This window comes from Cyprinus carpio, chromosome A1 (genome assembly GCF_018340385.1).
Source record: "Cyprinus carpio isolate SPL01 chromosome A1, ASM1834038v1, whole genome shotgun sequence".
In the NCBI taxonomy this organism is placed as follows: domain Eukaryota; kingdom Metazoa; phylum Chordata; class Actinopteri; order Cypriniformes; family Cyprinidae; genus Cyprinus; species Cyprinus carpio.
In genome coordinates, this window is record NC_056572.1 from 29,393,749 (window position 1) to 29,416,683 (window position 22,935).

General features: G+C 37.3%; 1 protein-coding gene across 7 annotated transcripts; it reads right to left on the reverse strand.

Moving 5' to 3' along the window:
* Positions 1–1,491: 1,491 nt before the first annotated feature.
* LOC122134067 (1-acyl-sn-glycerol-3-phosphate acyltransferase gamma-like) lies at positions 1,492–22,106 on the reverse strand. 7 transcript variants are annotated; one of them, XM_042761352.1, is made up of 10 exons: positions 21,918–22,106; positions 10,379–10,437; positions 9,691–9,934; positions 8,534–8,703; positions 7,302–7,463; positions 6,155–6,308; positions 4,363–4,465; positions 3,989–4,063; positions 3,669–3,868; positions 1,492–2,752 (listed from the first exon to the last, which is right to left on the reverse strand). In XM_042761352.1, exons 3-10 carry the CDS (start codon positions 9,866–9,868, stop codon positions 2,661–2,663), a joined length of 1,134 nt encoding a protein of 377 aa, XP_042617286.1. In that variant the 5' UTR covers positions 9,869–9,934; positions 10,379–10,437; positions 21,918–22,106; the 3' UTR covers positions 1,492–2,660. The 7 variants fall into 7 exon arrangements, with proteins under 7 accessions (XP_042617286.1, XP_042617268.1, XP_042617289.1 ...); XM_042761334.1 differs by having other exon boundaries at positions 9,691–9,937; XM_042761355.1 differs by lacking the exon at positions 21,918–22,106 and adding an exon at positions 13,175–13,295 and having other exon boundaries at positions 9,691–9,937.
* Positions 22,107–22,935: the final 829 nt, after the last annotated feature.

Here is a 22,935-nt window from a genome sequence, read left to right on the forward strand (position 1 = left end):
CAATCCTCTCCAGGGTGCGGTTATCCCTATTGCTTGTACACTTTTTTCTACCACATCTTTTCCTTCTATTTGCCTCTCTATTAATGTGCTTGGACACAGAGCTCTGTGAACAGCCAGCCTCTTTTGCAATGACCTTTTGTGTCTTGCCCTCCTTGTCCAAGGTGTCAATGGTCATCTTTTGGACAACTGTCAAGTCAGCAGTCTTCCCCATGATTGTGTAGCCTACAAAACTAGACTGAGAGACCATTTAAAGGCCTTTGCAGGTGTTTTGAGTTAATTAGCTGATTAGAGTGTGGTACCAGGTGTCTTCAATATTGAACCTTTTCACAATTTTCTAACTTTCTGAGATACTGAATTTGGGATTTTCCTTAGTTGTCAGTTATAATCTTTAATATTATTTGAAATAAATATTTGAAATATATCAGTCTGTGTGTAATGAATGAATATAATATACAAGTTTCACTTTTTGAATGGAATTAGTTAAATAAATCAGCTTATTGATGATATTCTAATTATATGACCAGCACCTGTATACTTGTCTAGCAACCTATCCCAGTTATTAATAAGTGGACCACTTTTTTTTCTTCTTCTTTAGGTTCTATTCATTACAAAGTTGTGATCAGTTAATGCATCTTTCATTATAATCATATATAAACAGCCCATTCCTATAGTCTACCTGGTTATTCATTGAATGAAATGAAACAACTCCTGTTCCACTCATACACTGAATGCTTTAATTGATCTGAAAGAAAATACACAAAAAAGTTGTGGTGATTTTAACAGACTAAATTTTTAGTTCTACTCCGTCTCCATTCACATACCGCTTTTTTGGATTTGAAAGCAAGTCAGACACTCTCTCAATAACATTTAGCATCTGTTCCGAAGCCCACCACTCGGTCTGTGCTCTAATAACTCAATCTTGTCAGTCCTATTCTTCAGTATACAGTAGCAACATTTATTAAAAGCAGTGGGAATTCCGGCTCCAGATCAGGTGTCACGTTCATAACAGCATTAGAGTACAAGAACTGATCTTCACTCAGAGTCCCACCCTGTTTGTACTACTGGTCTTTACTACAATCCCGGATCAGCAAGCGTACTATAAAACCTCACCAGTACATTACATTGATTTTTGTCTTTCAACAGTATTATCTCACACTTGCTACACTTGTGTCATGCAGATCTTCCACAGATCTTCCAAACCCATATCACTGCATCTGAAGCTCTTTCTTACGAAAAGTATCTGTGATCTACACGATTTGAAGGTCAGCAAACCTGCACAACATGTGAGAATCACAACCACACACGACTGCCCAAGCACACACCAAACGAAGCCGCACTGTTCTGTTCCGTTAAGGCTTGCGTGGGTCGTTTCCTGTTTCACCATGAAAAAGTACAAAGTTGCACATTAAAAACAGTGGGCGACAAAAATTGAGAGATCAATTTAAATTAAGTGTAAAGGTGCTGTGAATTCAGATGGATTTGGGTCAAGAAGAATCTTCTAGAGTTTATTTACAAACCATTAGTGTCTTCAGTTCACAGTAAACAGGTTTCACAATCTTTCTTTATTGAATGAAACTGAGAGTTTAGTTCTTGGTCATTCAGCTACTCTCAGAATCTCACTCTTCAACCCCTTTATTTCATTAGTTACACATGGCTAGAGAGGTTGGGCAACTGAATCATGGTCCATGGGCTTTTAATTTGTTGACAAAACTGCAGACTAACTAAAGAGATGCTCTAAGTGAATTGGTAGAAAACACATATCGCTTATTCAGCATAGCCAGTAACACAATGGTGACATAGTGGGTTAAGACACCATTGCGAAAAGGTCTCAAAAATGGGAGTAAAGTTACAGAAGACATGCTTTTCCTTAGTAATCCTGCTCAATCCATTTCAATTACGGTCAAGTTGGCCACACTGAACAGTTTTCAACAGACCAAGTTTTTGCAACAGACCAAAGATCTACAACAGTTCATTTGTTGGGTGGGGGCCGTCGTGACCATCATTGCTGATCGGCTGCGCTGTTTGTCTTCCTCAACTGCAGCATGCTTTGCCGGCCCGTGATGTGAAATTCTGATCGCAGAAAATCAGTTTGAGTGACTCGGTGTGGCTTTGGGTGAAGATCCAGAGAGGAATGTTGTGAAGAAACTGCTACTAATTTTGTAAATGCAGAGAAGGAAGTGTTACAAACCACTTCCAGAGATGATAAATATGAATGAAGAACTATGACAACAAGTGGGCTTGTTTGGGAAATGGGCGGGTCTTATGATGTTAAAGGGCGGGGCTAAACAGGAGTGATAAGTCACTGATAGGTTGATTAGTACCAGTGGTTAGTCTCTAGTTCATCTCATCTTTCTCCGCTGGAGAAGACGAGCATTTCATCATCAATCCACAGCTGACGAGTGTTTCTTCTCCTCTATTTCCCATTTAGTTGGTTCATAAAAACAATCATAATGTTTTATAGACTAGCGTATTAAGTTAAATCTATAGTTATATCCCTATACACCTCCCAATGCTGAGATTTTATTATTTAATTCGTTTTTTTTTAATGACTTTTTTTTTGTAAAAAGAATGATAACTGCACACAGGGCAGCTCTGTGCCTGAGGCTGGACTGCAGGGTGAGCGTTACAGTGGCCACACGGTGTTGACACGGTGAAAATGTTCAGTTCTCCTTCTTGGCCTCTATGTTGCCGTAGCTGGATCCTGTCTTCTTCACTTCGGTTACACCGATGAGCCGACGAACTGCTACAGAAGCTGCGGAGAGAGAAACGGTGACAGGGAAGTCACATCAGTCGAGGGATAAACTAGTGAAATCAACTCTGACCCTTATCTCATATATGTCATTAATTTATTTATGTTTTAATCTTATCTTCTTTTTACAGTATGCAAGTTTACCTCATATACTTGCAGATTACTTTCATGTTTTGGTGCAGACTGAAGGTTATTTCTTTTAATAGTAAATAGCTTTAAGTTTGTGCCATAGTCAAACATGGCAAAACCACCAAATCAATGAATGGCTGTGAGAGCAAGTAAATAAAAAATATACAATAATAGGACAATCATCAAGAAAGCTAAGGACACACAGATTAATCTCGATATGTATATGGTTTTAGCTGAAAAATATTATATGTTTTGACTGTGTCTGTTTCATGCATACAACTTTGATAAGCTACAACAGGTAAACATGTCATCTTTTGTGGATGCACTTTATCATGTCCAAAAATGATGCTTAAGCAATACTCAAAATTTGTTTGCCTAAAATACTGAATATATATGTATATATATATATATATATATATATATATATATATATATATATATATATATATATATATATATATATATATATATAATACATCAGGTTTATCATCAGAGTGTACAACACACTGAACAGCAGACGGAGTTCAATTACGCAAATTTTACATTCAAGTTTTGGTTTTCAGCTAAATGTAAAATGTTATTTTGAATTCTGTTTCAGTAAAAAAGAATTTTGGCACTTAAATGTGTGTTTGTACTGAAAGCTAATTTTGTCATCATAAATGTACACAACCACACAGATGTCTATGCTAACAGATATGAATAAATAGCCCTTGTAATCTACAATTCATGGGGTTTTATGAATAAGCTACAAAAACTTCAAACCACTATGACTAAGAAAACAACGACTGACCGACAATGAGGAAGATCATAAAGCCAATGATGAGGAGGGGAGAGCCACTGACAAAGACGTCCCAGGCAAAATTAATAAGCGGAGAAAGCAGGAGAGTAGCCCAAAACAGGAAGTTCAGCAGTGTCCAGACTCGACGTTTGGGTTTGATGGTGGGGCCAGGGAAACAGCCCTCCTTCTCATAGTGTTCTTGTAATGCATCCGAAACACAGAAATGTGGGATAAATTGCAGCACACATCAATCCAATAAATCAGATATAAAAGTTCAAATAAAGCAATCAAACTCAAAAAGGCCAGTTCATCTAAAGCCTGAGCTTTATACCTTCTCTTGGTAGAGCTTATGCAACCAGTCAGCACACTCCTTCTCATCATCAGGAATCTCCTCCACAGGGAAGCGCCTGCCAACAGAACAGAGGGGTCAGAGCAGCACATGACAGACTCCAACAGAGGGCGCTGTACCCGCAAGCAGCACACAGCAGAGGAGGTGCTTAGCTAGGTACAGATCCTCTTAGTTCCAACCTTAATCCAAATATTTAAGGAGATCTCAGGTCAGCAGTAAGACACAAAACCTGGACACTTACAGTCATTTATCATGATACATCCACCTTCAATTCAAATCTCATGTCAGATTTAGGAAGTAAAGCAGCTAATCTATTAAACGAATTAAAAAATAGTTAACTTCAGCTCTGTGACTCACCTGATGCTCATGTCTGCTTTGTATTTCTTCCCGTTAACGATGCCCAGCAGGGTTGGGTTCTGCTTGTCTTTGAAGTTCAGTGTGACATCATATACAGCTTTCACTATTGAAACAGAACAAATACATTTTGATGTTATGGAATGGAATGTTTCAAAAATACAGTGTAGATGATGAAAGAACTTTCATTTTTGGGTGAACTATTTTTTTAATTTTCTGTCTTTTCCTCACACAAAGCCATAATCATATAAATTCTAAATACTGTAAATAAAGTGAATGAGTAGCACGGACCACTTTTTCATAGCTTTTGCATCCTTTTAGAAGCTTGAAAACTTTGAATGGACAAGAGAGACCGATACATTCTTAAAAATATCTTCTTTTGTGTTCCAAGGAACAAAGTCAGTCAGTCAAACAGGTTTGGAATGACATTATAGCAAGCAAATAATGACAATTTTTTAGGAGAACTCCTAAAATAAATAATGTTTCTAGTGTAATTAGAGATTCAGAGCACCACATATCATTCATGGCAGCATAAGAGAGGAGAAAGCTCAATAGAGTATGAATTAAGCATAATTGGCATGAAAATCAGGATGATGGAAAGCAGTGCAGCATGGCTGCACACATTCATGATGGCCCATCTGCAGTCAAATCAAGTTCTCCAGTCCATTTCAGTCACCTCTTTAGGGGAAAGAACAATCTTGAAACAAGCAATTAGCAAGTGATGTCCTATAACAGCAATTACTGGTGAATTATAAAGCATCACAGAACAGAGTCACAATACTAGACATGCATCACACACTTAAATTATTGTAATAAGCATCATATTGTGGCATGTATATTGATGACATCATATTGTTTCATATCTAAAAAGAGAGTTACACACTCAATAATCACATAAATAATACTGGACCACAATGGCTTGTTTTATTTACACAATAATCAAAAGTTTGGGTTAAGATGATATTTTTACATTATTTTTCAGCATTTAATTGATCAAAAGTGATAGTAAAGATCTAGATTGGTACAAAGAATCGACTTCAAATTCAGTTGATTTGAACTTGAAAATAAAGCAAATCGCAAAAACATTGAGCAGTTTTAATATTAAGAATTGCTTCTTGAGCAGCAAATCAGCATATTAGAATGATTTCTGAAGAATCATGTGACACTGAAGACTGGAGTAATGATGCTTTGGATGCACAGGAATGAATTGCATTTTAAAATATATTAAATATAAAAGTTACTTTAAATTGTAACAATATTTCACAATATTATTGTATTTGCTGTATTTTTGATCAAACAAATGCTGCCTTGGTGAAAAAAATAAAAAATCTTACCAACCCCAAACTTTTATACGGTAGTGCATACCTAAAAATACAGTGTAAACTCTCAGCCTATATTCAGATGCAGATAGCAGGTCACAGACAGAAGAGTCTCTTGACCACTGAGGTGTCAAGAGTATTCTGGGGACATGCAAATTTCAGGAAGAATATTATTAGTTATCACCATAACCACTAGCAGCATCATGTTGCGGATAACTGCACTCTGTCTAGGGTCACTCACTCATACTTGGACATTATTATTAGACACCAGTCATGAGGAAATACAAAAAAGCACCAAGAAAAGGGCCAGCTTATGGGTTTGGACATGTCCCGTTGAGACACTTCACAACCATTTGTATTTTCTTCACTCCTGTCCATCCAGGACTACCCACCCAGGAGGCAATGTTTGACTCTTAACAGGATAACACACAGCAGCTCTGTGACAGTGATGAAGTGTGCAGAAACTTTCGTCTGACCTGTTCCCTTGAGGCATTGCAGTGTAGTGGTGAATCCTTTGGTGCGGGGCAGCAGGTGGTACTTCAGTTTTGGAAGGCCCTTACTCTCAGCCACCTGCATGCTTATCTCATGTTTCTTTTCCGTAAATCTTGTTCCTTCACAGTACAGCAGGAACTGCCAAACACACACACACACCAGAGGATTGTAACTCCCGGGTCAATGTTAAACACATTAATCCTATCACTTCATAATCCCTGCCTCTTGCTGCCATCGGAAACTTCCAAACGGAGCACGTCATAAGTGACCTCACCGCTGGAGTCACGTGCATGTCTAGTAACACTGACCCACATCCAATTAATATGATGACAGAATAAATAAATAAATAAACATACTAAACTACCACATCTAACAAGAATGACACCAAATGTTTGAGGTACAGCTTGATTGCTTGGCTTCATTAAGTTAAAATGGTTAGCAAGAGAGGCATGAGGGAAAAATATGAATTAAGACATGACTCCGCCTCTGTAATTGTGCTTTATGACACAAGGTCAGAAATTATTTCAATATGTTTTTTTTTGCAGTCTTTAAAAGAGAAAACTGTTTTCTTGTGAACTGAATATGGGGAAATGTTTGCTTTGCATTCTCACTTTTTTGTGACTTCCATTCCATTATTATTATTTTTTGCAGTCTCTGTGCCTTGTTTAAATGTCAACACACTTTTACTGAGCTTCGTTTGCAGTTTATGTGCATATGTTGTCCAAGCACAGGACAAAAGTAACACCAAGCTCCAAATGCAAATTGAGTTAAAGTAATTTTATTAGGAACTGCAACATCACATGCTTTTAAACTGTGAAAACATATAATTCACCAAAAACTACAATTTAAAACATTTAATACATCCACACAAAAAGGAAAAAGACTGAAGTACTGGTTAACCAAAAACTGCCTATCAAAAATTCAATTGTTCTGAACCCTTAAAGGACATTTGCATGGGTTTTGAGATTTGCAAGGTTCATCTGAGGTTGTGGTTAGCCCTACATTTGACAGCAACAACTCATCGCATACTCAGTACACATCACCACGGTAAAGAGAAAAGGCTTTAGTCACTCTTAAAGCTCTGCTTAATTATCAGGTCATTAGAGCATCCTAATCGCTCATTGTACTCACCCACATATATTCTGGGTAATCTCGGAGCCGGTTCAGCCCACTGAAGACAGTATCTCTGTCCTCCTCCCACTTCCGCTTACAGAAAACTATTTCCAAGAAGTACCACGTCCAGCCGATCAGAGGAACTTTCAGCAGTTCGTGTTTAGCCAGAACCTTAGAACTCTGGATAAGAAAAAAAAAACAAAAAATCAAAATAAAGGGAGGTTTGAAAATGCAAAAAAGGAATCAGAGAGGAAGGGAGAGAGGATAGAGAAGAATTCAAATCAGCCACTCAATCAAAACAAATAAATCCAACATCAGAACTCATGCAAGAGAGAAAAGTCAAACTGATCTCTTGGGATTGATCCTCATGATGACTACGATTTCTAAACACAGAACAAAAATGGATGATGACTGCAGTTTTTGCTATTGTTAACTAAAACTACTAAAAAGCATTGTAGTTCATTTAAATAAAACAAAATTATAAATAAAAACAAAAGTTTAAATAAATTTTAAATGTTACCTTGGCAACTTTTTTTTTATTTGAAAGTAAATAAAAATAAATAAATGTTGACATACTAAAATCACTTAACCTGACATTAAATAAAAGCTAAATAGAAAGATTTAAAAGGACAAAGAATTTAGGACATTTATTATGTGCCTACTTTAAATAAAAATAAAAAAGGCAATTCAAAATATTAATAAATACAGAATACATGTACACACACACAAACACACACATATATAATAAAATGGCACTGCACAAAGCATATGCAGGTGTCTAATGTCTCATATTGTATATAGCAGAATTATGCTCTTTCATGAATGTATTTTCAGCCAAATGAAATTCTAAAAGATACTGTGATGACCTTCGTTCTCAATACTAGTTTCACTGCATGCACGTACTGATGGGAAACAACTCCACATAATTAAATAATTATTTCACCCAGTATCCATGTGTGACCTGATTTTTATTCTTCATAATAGTATCATAGCCACATTCTAACATCCATATTAAATTGTGTGCAGAATGCTTTTTGCATCATTTGCACACTTTTCTGTTGTAGAAGCTACATCAAAGCAGCTAGTCACACATTCATCAGCTTCCATTTTAGTTCGGATGCAAGTCGACAGTGATTCAGCTCACAAAGTTTTGAGACACAGGCCTACATGACTGTCACACCTCAAAGCTAACACCATCCTTCACAACTTCCCACTTCGCTACGTTGTCTTCACTGCTCGTCAGGACTCACCCCCAGTACGCCGTATCTCTCACACATGGTCCAGCCACACAGGAAGTCGATCTCATAGTTGTGATTAAGGATGATAATGACATGCTCTTTACCAAACTTATCCACGGTGGCCTGATCGGTGTAGAGTGTGCACTCGGTGCCAGACCACCACTCTAACAGCATCACCAACTCTGTTAAGAAAGCATTATAAAAGTGTGTCAAGCAGGTGTTATGATGCCAGGTGCGTTAGAAAGATCTATATTGTGACAAGCGCCATGCAATTTGTTGCCAATTCTCATCTATAAATTGCTCCAGATAAAAGCTTCTGCTAAATGAACAAATGTAAATGCAAATAAATTTCAACTGATGCTTGTCACGTGACACACCGCAGCCATAATAACACTGTATGACAGATGTATCGCTTTAAATATGTTTTTTTCACACGTGAGTGTGGTTTGTCATATAAAAACCTTTATAAATTATCTTGATCTATAATGAGACGGGTGCTGCCATGTTTGTTCGCGCTGCAGTTCAGAGTACTGTCAGTCGAATTTACAGCACGTGAATTCATCAGTTTCTCCCAAAATACATGCAAGTAAGTGGCCGGTGAACTGGGAGAATAATAAAGTGAACTTTATAGTTACTTACACTCTGTTTATCTGATATGAATAAAACACGTGGACAAATTACATTGGAATGGATTGTTATTCCTGCCTCCATAGACATCAGTGTGTATTCTGCAAGTCTAAATGTATTGTTTTACTAGTACTTATGTTTATTTAAATGTGTGAAAAACTGCATAGTTGTGATTACATGACAAACACTGAGCTCGTCCATCTCGGGCTCATCGCCAGCCAAAGCGTGAAAGCACAGCTCGAATTTGGCAGTTATGTGATGTCACTGAACATTCTAAATCCGTGACCGTACTCCCCAGGGTCACAGAAATAAAAATCCCAAATGTGGGACCTTGCCCACTTTAAGGGTTAAAGACATTTTTTTTTTAAAAACATTAAGTGATATCCATTCACAAATGCTTTACATATTACAGTAATAGGTACCCAGCTCTGGAATAAATGCACTTAAGAGCACCTAAAATGTTCTCATTAACAAGGTAAACAAAAATGAACTTGCTATACAGATCTGTAAAAACACTGAGCTGAGGCAAAACAACGACTCACGGCTCCATAGCGAGTAGGAGAGTCTGGTGTTGATCTTGCGGTACAGCTGTTTGTTGATGGGCCACAGCACACAGGTACACAGCTGGGTGAAGTTGATAATGAGGCCGCTCACCACGAACACAAAGCCAATCAAGAGCTGCAGTATGAACAGGCTCTTCAGCCACGCCACCACACCCATGACTGAGAGCCCCTTCCACACACTCACTCACTCACCCCCCCACACACACACACGCTCCCACACACACTGCTGGAAGACAAAAGAGACAGAGACGACACCAAACAGGATTTGTTGTACATTTTTTAAACACATTGTTTTCCCCCCCACAAAATTTACATGGATTGATCAGACAATTCTTAAAAAGTTTGCTATATAGACTTTCAAAGCAAAGGTTTGCAACATAACTAAACTATTTAGTTGACCAAGCAAAAATAAACAACATAGCTAATCATTGTGTCAGTTACACAAAATATATTAACATATAAACACAACATTAAACTTTCAATCATTCTTTTATGAATAAATACACAAATATTAGTGCTGATCTATATATTATTGGTAGCATTTGCACGAGAATCATGGAATTTGCATCAGTCAAACCAGTTGTCCTCTCAAACTCATGTTTAATTTGTTATAAAGTATTATCATCTCAGTTATCCACATCAATATCATGAATGGATGTTTACTCACCACAGCGGGTTTGTCTCTACAATCCTCTTTTACACGGCCCTTCACTTAGTACCACCGACCTGAGAGAAAATGAGACAGAGCACATTTAGAGATTGCAGGCAGCCCCAGCTGTGAATGCAACCGTAACCAGCAACACATTTAGTCCTGTTTATTTTTACTTCCACATCCTGTTCCAAGATATGAAAATCCACTGTAAAGTAGGCGAGAGTTCATGACTACAGGCCCTTGGGCACCAAAAAAACTCCATATGCACCAGCACTGCACAAACACACACCCTCTCACCCAGTTGGAGGAACTCCAAACACCTCCTCCAATTTCGCTCTCTTGCATGCAATGACTGCCTCATTTGTGCAACCCCTTTTCCCCCAACTGTATCTCTCACTCCATTACTATATAGCAGGCAGCATCTCAACGTGACTTGTCATGTACAAAAATCCCACTCTGAAAAAAACGCTCTCATTGGATCTGAAGGTCTCGGGTTTCAAATCGATTTTGAAAGCTTATCAAGCTTTAATCTCCCAGCACCGCTTAATCCGATAACAACACAACAACTGCATGCAAAAGACTGGATTACTACTTTAACAAAATGAGTGCTTCAGCAAATTTATTTGCCAAATAATCTTTTAAAGCACTGCTTAACCAAATGAAAAGAGAGGACTGAAGCTCAGTGCTTCCTTGCAGGTTTATCTGATACTCAGGATGAAGTTGGCCATCTCATAACCTGCAAGAGCTGTGTCTGACCCCATCAATACTATCATTTTCTCTGTCAGTATGTGTCGACTCTGATAACAGAGTTCAGTTCAGTCAACCATCCTACAACAATAACTGATATCATTTCAAAGTGTAAACCAACAATTCAGCCCAACAAGCCATACATTCAGGCCAACATAATCAGATACCTGCTGTTTGAAAAATCCCCGATTAGGAGAGTTTTGAGATCTAATCTGAACGATGCCTTACAATGATAAACAATGATACTGAACCCAATCTGCCAAATCTACATGCCTTTTCAAATAAACACAAAACAATCACGTTACAACCTGTGGGCAGAGAGTAAAAATGTATACCTACAAAGTTTCGGTTCCTGCACCAACATCAGCCAAGGCAAACCAAACACAAACAGCTCTAACCTCACACGAAGACCGACTGAGGGAAGAAAAGGAAGGGTGCGAAAGGAAGTTGAACTCTGTCCTGCTATTTATTACTGCACAAACTTATGTAAACTTTGGAACCCTACCAAAGTGTGTGTGCTCTAAATGCCAAAACCCTCGTAACAAGCTGGTGTGTTGCACTAGGTGTGTGAGGGGGAGTGTGTATATGATTTCTAAAGGATCACCTGATCAGCTCCTTAGAGCAGAGTACTTTCTCAGCCAATAAGAAATATGAGCAACAGTAGACTTATACACTAAAGTCCCTTTCATACAGCGTCTTGATCTCGGAAAATTGCCAGAGTGCCTTCTGTGTGAGCACAAACTAGTCCCGGGATCGATAAACTTTTTATTATTGGCATTTATTATATTATAAACTTTATTAGTTTACTGTCTCGGTTTAAATTTTAAATTATTAGCCTATACAGAGCTGATAAACAAGTAAACAGTGCACAAAAAGTATTGTGTATTTTTAGTAACAAAGGCAAACGTTTTACTACTTTTTCATCCACCGTTAGTAATCAGCAAATTCCCATTTAAACCAATCTCTGAATACCCAGTATCAGAAATCTTGCAAACTCAGCAGTCAAATTCAGCGGTGAGATCTACTGAAGTGTTCATTTGTAGCCTGTTCAATGGTCTGCACAACTGACAAACTTGAAATCCTTGATTTCAAACTATGATGCACTATATCCAGTTGGCCACTATGTCATATTCCCGTCATATTCACTGTGTGCTGTATGTGAAATTAGCTCTAACTTTTCAGATTCTGTTTACATCTTTTTGTATTCATTCATTTATTTAACTCTCTAGAGCATTATGTTTGAAATTATCTTAATGTTCCAGTTTCTAATACAAAGGCATCAAATGGTGTCAAAAGGCTCTGAAAAGGTATATCAAAGATACTTAAAGGGGACCTATTATGCATCTTATAATATAAGCCTCAGGTCCCTAGAATGTGTCTGTGAAGTTTCAGATCAGAGTAACCCACAGATTATTATTCCAGGCTGAAAATTAATATTTTTTTTAACAGAAGCAAAAACATGCTGTTTTCATGCATGTGTCTTTAAATGCAAATGAGCTGCTGTTCCCCGCCCACTTTTCCAGAAGAGGGCTGTGCTTTTACAGCTCCTGCTTCACATAGTCTGCCAAAATAAAATCTGATTACAATGTATATCACAGTCACGCTCACAAGACATTGTTAACAGTTGTGGGCGGGGCCTATTCAAAGTGATGTCACTTTGGAGTACAATCCTGAACAGATTATCTTGAGACACTATTTCTGATTCATGGGGAAAATAAATGGAGTGGATGAATTTTTACCACAAAAGGGTGGTTCTTATACAACAGGCACATTTGCTATCAGCCTGTTTGACACTCTGTGAAGCTTTAAAGAAAAGAATATACAGGCAAAAAAAAATGAAACAGACACCGCATGGCCTTTCAGTCATTCTTGAGACAACTGAGCAACAGGAGGTCACCATAGTGCCCTAGACGCCCTCAAACATGACAGGTGTGCAAATAACGTCAAACTAACAAATTAAAGTCTTTTGACCTCTGCCTGTGTCCCATCCAATAACCCATTACATAAGCTGCAGGTGGCCTAATCAATCCACTGTTGCTTTGGATCACCGTTAGCTGGACTCACCAGTAGGCGTAGTAGGCCACTGCCATGACCACTAACGCCCCACAGATCCCTGTGAAGATCATCACAGCCCCCTGGTTCAGCATCTCCGCTTCTGGTGATGGGCCTTCAAAGCAGAATAATTATGAAATTAGCTGCCTCTGGATTCGTTCAAAAATGGACAGGTGGTTCTGTTCTCGTCAAGCTTGGAGACAGATGAATGAAAGTACAGAAAGTACTCTTGAAAATATTTGGCCAAGAAATCCTTTTAAAAAGCTGAACGAGGCGCCAGGTCTCACTTTGCCTACAGCCACATGCTAATGCTAATCCCGCAGAAGGAGAGCACTTTTAAGATGATGCAAGCAGGAACAAAACTTGATAAAGGTGGCAGCACCACTCAAAACCACACACCAGTGGAGGTAAAGTGAGTCTTCCGATGCTGTACTCCAACTTGAATCGCTGGCCCAAATTCAAAACAGTTCTGGTTAGCGAATCCTTAGCAAGACGCAACAATACTACAGCATAACATGGGCATAGCAGCCACCTTCTGTTAAGCCAGAGAGAGCCGTTCTCAGCATCCTGTGTTCCCTCCTCTTCTCTAATCTCCTCTGGATCAGATTACCAATGATTAGCACTATGGAGCAGCACCCTGGATATGTCACATCGCATTTACATCAACTTCAGGATTGAGCTAAGTGGGACAGAACAGTGGTGACTTCCTTTAGCCACCAGGAAGAGCCTCTAGGGACAAGGCCACTCTCGGGCATTTAAAAGATTTTGTACAAGGAGGCATGATATGTTTTGGTAGTGGTTCTCGCGACTTGTGGGTGCTGTAGCATGCTGGACTCGTTCTTGGCATCCAAGGTCGACAAGGCCCTAAGTCCAGTTTAGATGAGGTGGTGACAGAGAAGATCAGGCAGGTTGTGGCCCAAAGTCATGAATGCACAACTGCATTAATGGCACAGAGAGAGAACACAATGTGCCACAAAATAGAGTCCTTAGAGCACTTCCGTTTTTATTTTATACATGTTCTGCTTCTGGTGCTCACTTTTATCGCATTATTGTCTTCTTTCATCTTTGTCTGTCTTGTCTGTACTATGCAGGCGATCCCTGCATTATAACTCCGATTCCTCAATTCTTCCAATTTCAGAGAGGTCAGCATAACTGCATCCAGGAATTTATGTGCAATGATGGCGGTTTCTCAAATGAAAAAGACCGGCATGGTCTCAGGAAAATACCTCAGTGCTCCTAAATCCATGCTTGGGGAAAAGAAGACAAAGAATAATCACCTTTCTGAAGTGATGACCACCTGGGAAATATGAGGACAGAAAGGAGTAAAAGAGCCTTACTTCAAAACGTGAAACTAGGGGTAAATTATGTGATGTGAGTTGATCTTTTGTTGCTGTGCTGTAATCAATAGGAAAACCCTTTCGGAAAGTCCACGTTTTCTTGAATGTGCAACGTCCTGTGCACAGCTGTGCTAAAGAGCCTTCTTCAATATCTTTTAAAGACTTCGCCTGATAAGGTGTGTAGCATAAAACCCATACATTATGAGCCATATTAGACCAAAGCAGCTTACTGAACTGCAGCTGAGGTCAAGATGTCTAAATCTATAATCTAATCAGTCTCTGTAGGGCTGTGTGATATTGAAGAAAAATGTGATTATGCGATACCTTGTTAAAAAAAATGCGATATTCGATATGCGATACGATATTGCTTAAAGTGTGTAAAATCAATTTCAATTATATTTTAAAATATTTAAAAATGAAAATTATAACACCAATTTGTTTCACAATCTTTCTTGGAAAAGAATCACTACAACCAGCACTACAATGGAAAAGCTACAATCACTACAACCAGCAGTGTTTTAGCAGTGCATAAAATATGTCACAAATCAGAAAATGTAATTTTAATGTCAGTGTGAAAATACAGACAAAAAAATGAATGAGACTAATTTTATATCATTGTGACATTGCTTTCCATACACTTTAAGTACTTCTTCATTTACCACAGCAAAAACTATAGTGTGAGAAATTTCAAACATGATTAAAGGTAAGTGAACAGTCAGTAAAATAAGAAAAGAAAAAGAAATACACAATTTACAAGCATAGATAAAATAAACAGTAGTATTCAGGTACAGAAATGTAATAATAAAGTGTAAAATAACACTGCATTGTGTTCACTGTATGAATTAAATTTAAACGCGTCTCTGTGTGTGTGAGGGCGCTTTGCACGTGTGCGGCAGAACTAAAGATACACTGTGCGAGATGTGGCTTATGCGCGTGCTTCAGGTGTGAGTCAGACAGCAAGACGAGACGGCAACGAGTTGTTTCCTGCAACTTATTGCACTTATCTCTTTTTAACGTCAAGCAATTCTCTGCTATATGTGTCAAACTAAAACTTTGACCTTTTGCAACGTTTTGATTTAAGCCTTAAGCTCGATTATAGCCTATTATTAAAATGATTCAGATATCGCACGCCCTTGCGATATGCATATTGCGATATTTACAAATATTACATATTTCGATATATCGTGCAGCCCTAATCTTACACATACATACAAATAAACAAACACTTCTAAAAATTATTTAAACAACTGGTGAAATAGCAGGGGTGAGCAGGGCAAGCTGTGACAGAAAATTATATTCTAGTCATACTTTCCTCATCCTCATGTTGTAACACAAACAAAGATATTGTTGAACCCCACTGACTCATAGTACAGCTGCCACAGATTTTGGCTCCACAGAAGAAAAAGTAAATCATACAGGGTGGAAATGACAAGAGGGTGAGTAAATGATGACTACTTTAATTGTTGTAGTTTTGGGTAAACTATTCCTTTAAGTTGTCTTCTAGTTAAAAAGAAATGCAATGGTGGAAAAAAATAATACATCTCATTATATTACAGCATGTCTGCTATCACTTTCCATTTTTATAAAATTTTATAAATACTAGGAACTTGATACATTCTTGACAGAACAATAAACAGAGTTCCCAAAATTATCTATGGGTTGAACAAAGACATTATCATTCCAAATTTAAACCACCAAAAACACTTTAAGATAAATATTCTTCTGTACATACATTAATATCCTTTCAACTGCAATTTTTACAAGAGCTCCCCTTAGATACTGACTTAGATATTTAATGGAAAATGTCAGTTAACTTTGCTACTGTGTCTCGGCAAATTCTAGACTCATCAAAAATGCATACAAATGATGAACATTAACAACAGGCAGGAATTGTGCTTTTGGTCTCTAGCTTTGGCAGACTGAACATCACCATCATTATAAGGGACTCAGTGGTCAATAATTCTCAGTGGGCCAGTGCACAGTGTGCTTCCAGTCCTAGTACAGAGTCTCACAAGCACAAAAACATATGCCAATTAGCACCCACTCATTGGCATTTATAAACAAAAACAAACAAACAAACAAGTTACCTGCCCATGCATATGCTCACTTTGTCAACCAACTTGCCAGCTACAGTGGCTTACCACTGAATTGAAACGAATGCTGCAAAAAGGGCTTTCATGCTAGAATGCTTTTTTTAAAGGTGACATTTCTAAATAGTTGTCCTTACCACCACCGAGCTACAGTGTCTGCACTCTTTGGAAAGTCAACCATCGATTGGCTTAATAAGAAAAAAATACAAACCTGTGCATTTAACATCTGAATATTAATTAATGAACTACAAATCCCATAATGCACTACGAATGACATCTACATCTTGATGATAAACATGGATGGACACCTTCTACAGAAGCACATATTCAACAGTCTTGAAGCTGTCTTTGTATTTCAAATGGATAAAACCTTTTCTCTACTGAGAAAATTAGCAAAATGAAATGCAAAAAAAAGCCCCATTTATTAAGGAAAACCAACAAAATGTATTAAATTGTGTTGATTTTAATTACAAAGTCTTTACCAATACAATACTGCACAACATTACTGGCTTTTCCAACATTGTGGTCAATGCAGCAGCAATTCAACAACATTTGGATGAAACCCCAGATCTGTTCAACTGGGTTGCTGTGGTGAGGAGATTTCCAACTCCATTATGTTTCCTAAAATATAGACATAGTATTGCAAATAATCTTAAAAAATGATGTAAAAAGGCATTTAGCAGCACATAATTCTCACCACTGATCCACTTACAGTGTTTGATGATATCAATTGAGACTGTTTCTATCGCCCGCACACAAAAACATTACTTCCTTATTATCTCAAACCTCCCCGACCCAACTAGCCTGAAACAGACCAACGGCCATATAAAAAATAAGAGCCTCCTGTGGCTGAAACAAACAAAACAAAAGCCATTATGGTGCATCTCAGTCAAGCCCTTTTTACAAAACAGAAGATAAATGGCATGTTTGCTGTCCAAAGAAAGCAGGGAGCTGTTAAGAGAATAATGTCAAGGCATCACGGTTACAAACCTCTGACCCACATTCTAATCATGAAAAACGAAGTTGGCCAACAAAAATAATATGACTACATGCCCCCAATTAAGATGGTGGATTGGGTTGCTGTTATCTACCTCAGGCGCAAAGTAATAGTGTTAGGTTTAATTAACAACCTGTATCGGATTAAAGGTAAGGTTAGAAAGGATTGAAACAGAGCAGTGTCATGGATATACTGTGACATAAAAGAATAAAAAATAAATATCCTATTTAAAAATACTCCCAATGACATGCAATAACACACTGTTCTGGCACAAACAAAAAGTACTCCAATTTAAAAAGAACTATACATTTATTTTAAACAACTTGATTTCTAATTGAATCTGGTCAAAATGAGCTGATTCAATAACAGCTTTAATTGTGAGCCGATTCATTATTGCTCTAATGAAAGAGGATTACTAATGTTGTGCATGTTCCATTTGGCTGGCAAAGAATGGCAGGTTTGGATTAAGTCCAAAGTATAAATGAATTGCACATAGTAAAAGATAGGGTTTGAAGTATTGAAACAGATCCCTTAACAAAATTTTGCTTTTGCAACCCATTAATTCATTAGCCCTAATATTTTACTGAAATTAAAACACAGAAAAAGAGGTAAAATTCATTCATACATTAATGTAGATACAAACTCATCAAGTGAGCCCTGAAATGCAATTAAGTGAATTACTCAAGAACCGCTCCAACTGATTCATACATGCTTTTGATTCACTGAAACCAAGCTGGTCCATAAAGACACTACATGATTATTGCCTGATTTAACGTTCACTGACAGCTAATTAAGGCCAACAAAAGCCTGAAATTGACTGGACTTGACTTGAAATTGATTGAAGCTTTGATTGACTAAAAAGAAATGATGCAGAGTGCTTGGTTCTTGAATCAGGCAACTCTGGTTTTGCTGTAAATTCAAGTAGTGCAGGAAACACTGGCTGAATATGGAATAGCATACTACTATTACTATTTCTGCAGTATGGCAAAAATAACAAAGGTAGTATGCTACAACAGTGGCTGAATTTGGAGGAATATTTTAGTAAGGTGTTCAGTACTCAGTACAGCAAATCAAGTTTGAGAACTGTTAACATAACTGAACGCCGCATATATTCTGGTATTGTTAATGAAACCGGAACTGGAGTTAAAAAAAACCTTTTAAAAATGAGAGATATGTGCTGGAATTATACAAAAATATGACTAATATTAATCACTGTGCATGAGTAAAAACCACTCATCAACTAAACTGAAGGCAACAGCCCAGCAATGCATCTGAACTCTACTAACCCCCAAAATCACACCACAATGACGTGCACGCAGGTCGGGAATGACACACGGCAACCGAGCCATAAACATTGTTTATCTTCAAAAATTTTAAAGCCATGCAAATGCAAACGACTGCTGATTGAACAAGATAAACATCAGCTCATGCAAATGGAGGAAAATCTTAAATGGGTGTTCTGTGCACTGTCAAACATTGGTTTCTAACCAGCGAGCTGTATGAAGTGCACTATAAACCCGTGTTGTGCTGAATTTCGACTCCCTGCCAGAATCCGACTGCCCTCCGCAAACACGTGCATGACATAATTTGCTGAAATCGGTTTGTTTGTGTTGCCCTTTCATTTAATTTTATTTATTTTATGTAGTTATTGAATCCTTATGCGGATAAAAATTGTTTATTAAATGTATTGAGAATATACTGAACTTTTTTTAATTCAATTTTTTACAAATGACGTTCTGCACTGTTTACTCTTCAAAGCTTTTTGAAATCAATCTTTTCCACTCAAGTTACATCAAACATTCAGGTCTAAGCACTTTTTTAATAAACCAGCCATAGGTTTTGTTATTTTTTTTTTTTATGGATGTAAATGAATGGATGTGTGTGTATATATGTATGATAAGTTAGTTAAATGGGCATAGTGAAGAAATGTCAGCTTTAAAACTAGTTGAGTAATGGGTCTTGTAATGAGAATTGACAACAAATAATTTAAATTAATGTATTTAGTTGATTTATCATAAAAGACAGTAAGACACATTACATTGTTATATTAAAATTATTTAAAAATAGAATTAGGGGTGCACGATAAATATCGGCCGATAATTAATGTGCATCTCATTCATTATCAGCGTGGATTTGCGCAGCTTGTCAGTTAACAACGGCTCTGTGTAGTAACAGCTGCTCTATGTGACATCATGCACCTGATGGAATTTACCGCTGATTAGAGAACCGGCTTTACTGATGAGATGCACATCAATTATCGGCCGATATTTATCATGCACCCCTAAACAGAATGCTCTATTTCTATTCAAAGAATATGGAAGTCAAATGTATCACGATTTCCACACAAATAAGCTACACAACTGTTTTCAACATTGATAATCACAAATGTTTCTTATAATAATAAGAAACAATTTTATTGATTTGTGAATGTTATTGTGATGATTTATAATGGATTATTTGTGATTGAAGTTTGGATTTGTGATGATGGGAATTAATTTTTTTTTGTATAATTATAACATAAAATATTTCTGTATTGTAATGATTTTTTACAATATTTTTGTAAATATCTGTTTATCAAATAAAAGACAGCTTTGGTGACCATAAGAGACTTTGAAGCTTAAGTCACAATCTTCTCATCAAACACACTTCACGGCCAGAAATGTCTTCTGTAAATAGCAGTATATTTTTGGCAGGTGAACTGATACTGCTGAAATAATACTGCCCAAACAGAAATCTTGTCCTTGTATCTTCTCAGCAAACACTATCCATAGCCAGAAATCACCAGCATGAATGTGATGTGCTTGTGAACCTGTACAGTGGATCTGGGGAGGGCAGCCCCATTTCAGCAAGTGTATTGTTGTAAAATGGATCTTACATTTGCTATGCTTTGGCAGGGGTTAATATGCAGCAGAAATGAGAATAATATATGTACAGAAATAAGCAGAATTGATTGCACATGGGATTATATTGCACTAATAGAAATTAAACATGGGAATAGATGTTACATTGTATTGCTTAGTAAAATCAAATCCTTCAACATTGGAATCCAGGTTTCCCTTTTTTGGAATGAGTATGCCATCCACAGACATGCTGACATACTGCAGTAATTTAACCCTTGTGCATCATTTTTGCATCATTTTTAAAATGATGGTCCTTAGAGGACAAAAATGTCTGTGACAAAAACGGTCATAAAACATTAAAGCTTTAGAGCACAAACTTAAGTTTGACCTTTGGCAGATTATTGCGCAAAAAAAAAAAAAAAAAAGTGAAACAAAAAGTGTGTGTGTTGGGTACGCATGGAACTCAAAATCTGCTGGGAAATCAAAGCAATAAATCTAAACAAACTGTGTTTTGCATGTTGATATACCTCAAAAAATTAGCTTTCTGTAAGAATTTTTTAGGGAAGTACCAAACTTTTTCCCATTAGATGCCAGCAAAGCTCCACTGTATACACAGTGCTAGTATTTGTGGTACAGAACTTCTCTCTCTCTCCAAAATTACATGCACACACATTAGTAACTTACACACATACAAGCCACTCTTTGACATCCATGCCAACATACCCACACCTTGCAGTCCACATAACAGCCCATAGCACTTACTGTAGATATTTTACAAAATATATCTGCAAAAATGCAAATTAGTCACATACATATTATAACCTGCATAGGCCTACTGAGTGTGAGTCACATAAATGAATCAAGTAATTGTGCTTTGTACAAAAAAAAAGAGAGAAAAAAAAAAGAGGCTTATGAAGCCTCCGATCAGTTTTCTTGAACGTTCTATGGTGTAACTTGGGTTGAAAATGTTTTTTACAGAGCAAACAGCGTGGGAGTTCTTATTATTATTATTATTATTATTATTAATTTATTTAATTATATTCGTCATTTTTAAATTGAATTTCATACAAATAAAACAAATCACTGTTTTTAATAAATTCAACAAATAATGTTTATCCACATAAGGATGCAGTAACTACATAATAAATAAAATGAAATTAATATGAAATGAAAATTATTTGGCCGCACCAACAAATGACGCCATGCGCGTGCACGCGGAGGGCAGTCGAATTCTGGCAGGGAGAGTCGAATTTCGGCACAACACCTGCCACTGCAGTACAGGGGAACCCTCGAGCCCGTGCACAACATCAAAACAGACATCCAATACAAATGCAAAATGATACAATAAGCGGAGAAAACACACGATTGTGCAATGGACGCATGTAACCGCCTGTCAACGTTAACAACAGCAGTCAGGATGGTTATTAACCGGGTTCAGTGTACAGTCATCATCTAGCCCGAGCAGCGGTACATTGCATGCGCGTGCATTACCTGCTTAAATGTCATCAGTGGATCTGCGTGAAGGATTCGTGCTCTTCTGCTTAATGCGATGCAATATGATAAAGCTGTCGGAAACTTGTATCTAAGACTCTGTGCTGCTGCTCAGACGTGTCGTTATCAATCCACGCACCACACACACACACATTGCATCTAGTCATGGGACTTCCTGTCCGATAACCTCCCCTCTTCGACTGGAAACAATGGCGTTTAGTAGTTCCACCACTCCTCTCAGCCTCCTGTAAGACCCTGACCTAATCGATAAAATGACAAAAGACGTTTGTTAGTGTTTTAGACTTTCAGTTAGTCTTCTTTAAAATAACTTTGCCTCGATGGCGGTGCAGCAGTTGCATTTATTCCATGGATTTACTGCACAGAGGCAGCATGTGCACTTGCATAGTGGCTCAGAGCAGGCATAATTTAGTCTGGCTTTTATGTGGCATCATGTCTTTACACTGAATTTTGAGCTGGCACAGAACAGCCTTAACTTGGCTATGTGAAGACGCCTAAATCAGCACCAGAACTGCACAATTATTCATTTTTAATAATGAATTTGTGAGTATATACACATGAAAAACAATGGCATACTGTATATACACCATTATGACAACAACAAAGTTTGTAGCCGCACTACCAAAGTAGTGTCAGAGCTGCAATGTTTTAGTATGGCTTTTTTTGCTGCATTGTCTTTAAACAGAATTTTAAGTCTTCACAGAGCAGCCTTAACCTGACTCATTAGAAATGGTGTTTTTCTTAAAACCCTCTCCCTACCCAAAGAAACACACATTCAAAATGTAATATAATACTTTGTTTTCCTTTATTGCATTATAACATACATATAATATAAATGTGGATTTGTACACTACAATCTTTGTTATATATAATATAAAATATTCAGAATATGAAAACAAAGCACTAAAAACTTTACCAAACGTTTATTCTTTATTGTTTTTTCTGACCCCATTCAGAATGGAAGATCAAAGAAAGGACATAAAAAACAAACAAACATGAT

Coding starts and splice junctions, on each gene's coding strand:
- LOC122134067 (XM_042761352.1), bottom strand. CDS start 9,868: ATGGGTGTGGTGGCGTGGCTGAAGAGCCTGTTCATACTGCAGCTCTTG. Junction 4,466..6,154: donor GCAATGCCTCAAGGGAACAG/GTCAGACGAAAG, acceptor CTGTTTCAATAG/TGAAAGCTGTATATGATGTC. Junction 2,753..3,668: donor TATGATCTTCCTCATTGTCG/GTCAGTCGTTGT, acceptor CTCTCTCCGCAG/CTTCTGTAGCAGTTCGTCGG.